The sequence below is a fragment of the Lottia gigantea genome, assembly GCF_000327385.1.
Source record: "Lottia gigantea unplaced genomic scaffold LOTGIsca_4, whole genome shotgun sequence".
In the NCBI taxonomy this organism is placed as follows: Eukaryota; Metazoa; Mollusca; class Gastropoda; family Lottiidae; genus Lottia; species Lottia gigantea.
In genome coordinates this window covers 5,343,976-5,349,598 of record NW_008709379.1, presented here as the reverse complement: position 1 = coordinate 5,349,598, position 5,623 = coordinate 5,343,976, and the positions used below count along the sequence as shown (strand labels likewise).

The 5,623-nt window shown below is 31.8% G+C and overlaps 1 protein-coding gene across 1 annotated transcript in view; it reads left to right on the top strand.

The window, feature by feature from the left end:
• LOTGIDRAFT_153879 (hypothetical protein) overlaps positions 1–5,141 on the top strand; it is a gene marked incomplete at both ends in the record, with an annotated part of 9,577 nt that extends 4,436 nt beyond the window's left edge. The window contains 12 exons of the mRNA XM_009059878.1: positions 563–656; positions 777–883; positions 1,047–1,083; positions 1,340–1,459; positions 1,629–1,742; positions 1,937–2,266; positions 2,378–2,498; positions 2,846–2,954; positions 3,258–3,638; positions 4,023–4,256; positions 4,505–4,587; positions 4,883–5,141. Coding sequence (XP_009058126.1) covers positions 563–656; positions 777–883; positions 1,047–1,083; positions 1,340–1,459; positions 1,629–1,742; positions 1,937–2,266; positions 2,378–2,498; positions 2,846–2,954; positions 3,258–3,638; positions 4,023–4,256; positions 4,505–4,587; positions 4,883–5,141 — 1,989 coding nt within the window. The remainder of the gene's footprint in view (positions 1–562; positions 657–776; positions 884–1,046; positions 1,084–1,339; positions 1,460–1,628; positions 1,743–1,936; positions 2,267–2,377; positions 2,499–2,845; positions 2,955–3,257; positions 3,639–4,022; positions 4,257–4,504; positions 4,588–4,882) is intronic.
• Between the last annotated feature and the right edge of the window lie 482 nt (positions 5,142–5,623).

Below are 5,623 nucleotides of genomic sequence, written 5' to 3'. Positions count from 1 at the left end.
AAGTGCTATCAGGTCAGAAATTACAGGTAGATTATAAAAATGAAAACCCGAAGAAAATCGATGCAAAAATACGCCTTCTAGAGCCGATTTTCGACTTTTTGCACATGTTGAACTGTGGCAATTCCAGTTTTGCAAAAATGTTCCAATATATATTTAAGGAACACGTTGCCACTACAGAAGGTCTAGAGAAGTTGAATGGTTGCTGCAACTACTGCAGTTTAAGCTCAGGAAGGTGTGTAAATTTCGAAAAAAAAAAAAAAAAAAAAAAAAAAAAAAAAAAGAATGGACATTTCGATAACAAACTGGGACTTTGCTGAAAGCAAAGTCCCACAAAAAAAAGAATGGACATTTCGATAACAAACTGGGACTTTGCTGAAAGCAAAGTCCCACAAAAAAAAGAATGGACATTTCGATAACAAACTGGGACTTTGCTGAAAGCAAAGTCCCACAAAAAAAAGAATGGACATTTCGATAACAAACTGGGACTTTCCTGAAAGCAAAGTCCCACAATAACACATTTATCATTACTCGACTGTCAACATGTCTCTATATTTTATTGTAGGTGATAAATTATGATAAAGTGAAATGTGTAGAACGACTCCGACAACAATCAACAAGTGATATTAGTAAACAAAGTGCAATATCAGACACAATAGGTATAAATGTTTACATATGTATGATTTGATTTTGGAATTCATTATTCATTATGGAGATTAAATGATCAATGTCTATGTCCATGATTTAAGTTTGTTTAGTGACTGTATCTATCATTTTAGATTTAAACGCCAGTGGAAATAAAGGTTTGAATGGTGATTTCCATATAGCATTTGGGGCTCGTGTCCCTATACCAGAAACCTCACGGAAAACCAGTAACGGAAAATTAGTAAGTCATATGAACTTTTTGCAATGAGACACCTTATTCAACAAATTTTTGTTTGTTATGGAGTATTTTAAAGGAAATTAAAAAAAAGGCCATTTATTTATTACAATAATAATGCATTACTTTTTTTTGACTGTTACTGATGTTAGAGCGTTTTTTATTGTAGAATTCGTCTGGTAATAGAAGTTTTTACCAAGAAAAAGGTAACACTAATGAATACTTAAATAAAGCAACAAAGATTCTCTTTGACATCTTTTATAGTGCATTGATTTCTTTCTTGATAAATTGTTTCACAAACAAAGTTTCTTTAGTTGATACCATTCATATTTACTGCATCATTTTCATTCATATTATTTTATTTCACAAATTTTTTTTAAATTTGAACTATTTAAAATGAATAAAATTTAAAGCCACTTCTAAAAAATGTAATAATTATGCTGATTTGTGTATATATTTTAGATGGAATAACAATAAGTGGGTCTCTGAGTTCAAGTAGTACATCTAGAATAAAGAAAGTTGATCTTAATAGTTCTTTTCCCAGTAGATCTATTGAAGTAGATGAAACAGATAGCACTCAAGGTATGACACAGATCATACACAGATGGCTCATCATCAAAAACTAATAGTTGCCATTTAGGGTTTTTATTGAAATATGCATGTACTTGAAGTAATATAAATGATAAGTTTAGTTCCTCAAACCACTATGAATATCAATGTTTTTATTGATACATGTTTTATTTCTATCCAGTTACACCACATCCACCAAGAGAACCATCTAAAGACCGGGTTAGAAGAAGACCTAGAGTTAAAACATTATCTGGTAATAGTAAAGATAGACAATCTAGTGCTGGTTCACTACATGGTAGGATTTCTTATTTCCTTTTCTTTACTTTTGATACACCCACATAAATAATGTAAATACAAAATACAAGAACAGTTCTGATTGAGCCTATTCTTTGAGTACAATTGATGTGACTTTCAATTCCATTCTTTACAATATGTTACAGTTTAATCAGATCTGATTGTTAAAAGGATGCATCTTTCTTCCCGTTTTAGAAGAAGAAACAGAACAATTTGCCAAACCATTACCCAAGAAACCAGATCCAGATGGAAGAAAGAAAAAAACATCTTCGGCTGTTAGTTCAAGGTCTGGATCTGGTTCCAGACCGAATTCTGGGTCACGACCTAATTCAGGTTCAAGACCAACCTCTGGAACAAAACAAAGTGTCAATACAAAATCACATACATCAACTGTAAACTCAAAGAATGTATTAAGAAGTTTTGGTGACGGGGAAGAAGTAATTCAATCAGCTGGAGTAAAACAGACATCATCAACTAAATCAAAACCAGATAAACCACCATTTGATCCTTCCAAATATTCTAGTGGTGAGTGAGTTAGCAATTAAATGGTTTTTATATGAAATGGTGTTGGTTATGAATCAGATGATGAATTAATAGAACTTATCAATGATAATGATATTGGTTTTAATATTAAAGGTGTTGGTTATGAATCAGATGATGAATTAATAGAAGTTATCAATGCATTAAAATATAATGATAATATAACATCATCAACGTGTAGTTCATCACCAGCAGTAGAATATGAAGATAGTGAAGGGTAGGGCAAATACTGATATATTTTACACCCTTCTGTACAATAAAACTTTTATGAAGCCTTGAAATAGTTGCTGACGTGCATGTTAAATTTCAAGTTAATTGATTTGAAATATGTATCTAATGAGTTCTCTGTGGATTGTTCTGGTCTCTTTAGCTGGCAAATCACATTACTGGCAATGTATGCCTGTCAAATAGTGAGAAAATTAGATAATGTGATTTTTATATCTATATTAGAGTGGGATTATAGTGGGTTGTGTTTATTTAACATCAATAGAAAAAAAGAGCTACTATGAGGGTTATATCCTTTAAATATTTTCAATGGTTAAAATTCAAATATTTTTTTTCTAGTGATGAAAGTTCAGAGAAAAATAGGTTACATATATTTGCCTCACGTCCTACTGCTGCTAGAAGAAACAATATGTCACCTAATACCCAGTCTAATCAAGACAGTCCACAGGTTAGTCAATATACCTTATTATTTAAAGTGAAAATTATCAGATTGTTGATGAATATCAGACAGGTTCAAGTCAGTAGTGTCAAAGGGATTATATTATACGGACCAGTTGAAGGTCTCAGTCACTTGTAAAGCGAGTGTAATCTGTTTATTATTTGCTGTGTGGCTTACGTGGCCTAACATGGAACAAACTAATAAAATAAAACATTCTGAGAATCAAGGAACATGCTAATTTTATTCCCTTAGATAGAAGAATAGATCCCAACAAAATATTAAGTGTCCTCAATTTCTGTCATTTAATTTCAGATGCGGAAACATTTTTCCAAGAGTAGTCGTTCATTACAAAGATCCCATGCTGATATATATTCTGCAAGAGGAGCCAGATTAGAAGATGATTTTGTCAATAGTCAATCCAGCAGTGAGGAGGAGGAATACCTTCAAAAATCTCATAGATCTAACTCCCGTCCAACTAGCAATACCTCCAGTCAAGGTGGAAGTCCTAAGTCTCGGAATGGATCAGCATCTAAACGTAACCTTATAGGTCCTAAACCGTCCAGTATTAGTCCTGAACACAGAGGAGATGATTTTTTACCAAACTCAACCTCACAACCATCAGGTCATCTAGCTAGAATGAGTGTTAAAATTTTGAAAGAAATCACCAAAAGCGACCCAAGACTAAAATCTCAGGTATTTTGAAATATGTTGCAAGTTCTATGTGTGTCTGGAACATGTATAGCTTCTGTAGTTTTTATAACATTTATTACCCTTCAGAAGTTCAATCGGATATCTGCAAATACAAGCAATAAGTGACATATACAAAAGCTTGACAAATTTCTTTTGAATCCCTCTAATACTATGTAACATAGACTTAGTGATTTGCTTGTATAGTGGCAAAGTGTCTTTGAGAGTATGATCTTGTCGAAAATAGATTCATTTATGAGATACTTGAGGTTTGATTATGTTTGTAAAATACAATTTCGACCTTGAGTACAAGTTTTTTAGTTTGTCCTAAATGAAACTATGTATATGAGAATAGAATTATTATGTATTTGTCATGTATCATTATTGTAGAGGGTATATAATAAAGAGAAGTATAAAACTGCTGATATAACAGAATCATTTGAAGCCAATATGTTTGCCAGTATGCAGCGTCAACAAGAAGAAGATATGGAAGAAATTAGTAATGATAGTAATATTAAAGTTATTATTAGTCCACGACGTATTAAAAATAAATCCCAGCATACGTATGATTCACCTGCTACTACTAGTGATGAAGATACTAGTTTTAGTACTTGGAAAGCACCAGTAAGTATCAGAAGGTTTGTTTCCCAAATAGACCCTTATTTATGACGTCACCTGCATTATGTGACTTGGTTATGATGCTGATATCTGATGCATTAATAAGGTCTATATAGAACTGTGTAAGTGATAATGATGGCAAATGTCATGAAAAGGGAAAAATGAAATATTTGAAATATTAGGTTGAATTGGAAATATTTGTTTTTGTAGTTTATATTTGTATCCATTACAATATGACCATTGTCATTTTACAGGCAGCTAATCAAAGAGGTTATAATATACATGAGGAAATGAAGTCAAGATTAAGTAGTGATACATTAACATCATCTAATCCAAGGTATGTTATGTGAATGGTTGATTTCTCTTTTATTCTTTCGCAGGCTGTTAAAGTACATGTGTTGAATATTGATTTTAATAAGATCATGAATGGCAAGTGGAGTCACCCACAGAAAATGAGATACAAAATAGATATGTATATTTATCAGAATGAAAACAATTTCATAGACATATTTACAGATCAAGTTTTACAAATATACCAAAGCAATTGGTAATGCAAGTAGTGTAAGTGACTTGTGTTTTCACAGAAAGGTATACTAAGAAATAAATATGAGAAATATAATTTATATTTGAAGAGATTGGAGCGGAGTATATAGTCCACCTATTAATTTACCAAATGATGTCAACAGTCAACTTAGAACATCAACAGACTGTAGTGACAATAGTTTATCACCTAGGAAAGATAAATATAGTCCAGGCAATACGTTAAATAATGTAGCAGAAGTAGAAACTGATACAGAAACAGATGGAGAAGAACTTGACTTGTTATTTGATTCAGTACTTAACTGTTATTATGATCCAAAAACACAAAAATATTATGAACTTTCAATATAGTGCAGATTTATAGTTGATCTTACTGTGATAGCTAAAGGGACGGCGTTCAACTTGGGTGAACTCAAACATTCATGTAATTCCTCTTGAATTTTTTACATGGTATTTGATATCTTATGTATCTTTGTGTAATCACAAGTTACATAACAATAGGGTATTTTGTGAAAACTGAAAGATATATCATAAAACACAGAATTGTACCACAGAGCTAAGGGTTATAATCAATATGTGACTAAAAGGTTGATGTTATAGTTAGCCCAAGAGATATGTAATAGTACCATAACTTATAAGTGAGACATTGAATTGTGGATGTTGATGTGGCATTGAAAATACAAACAAAATATTTTTAAACTCCATGTCATGAAGTCATGCTGACTAGGTTCTCTGAGTACATATCTAGCTTCAGGACTTTATTATATGATTTGAAAAGTAAACATTTACTATAGACAGACACTTAATAAAAGATGCTCTGCACTGTTACAAAG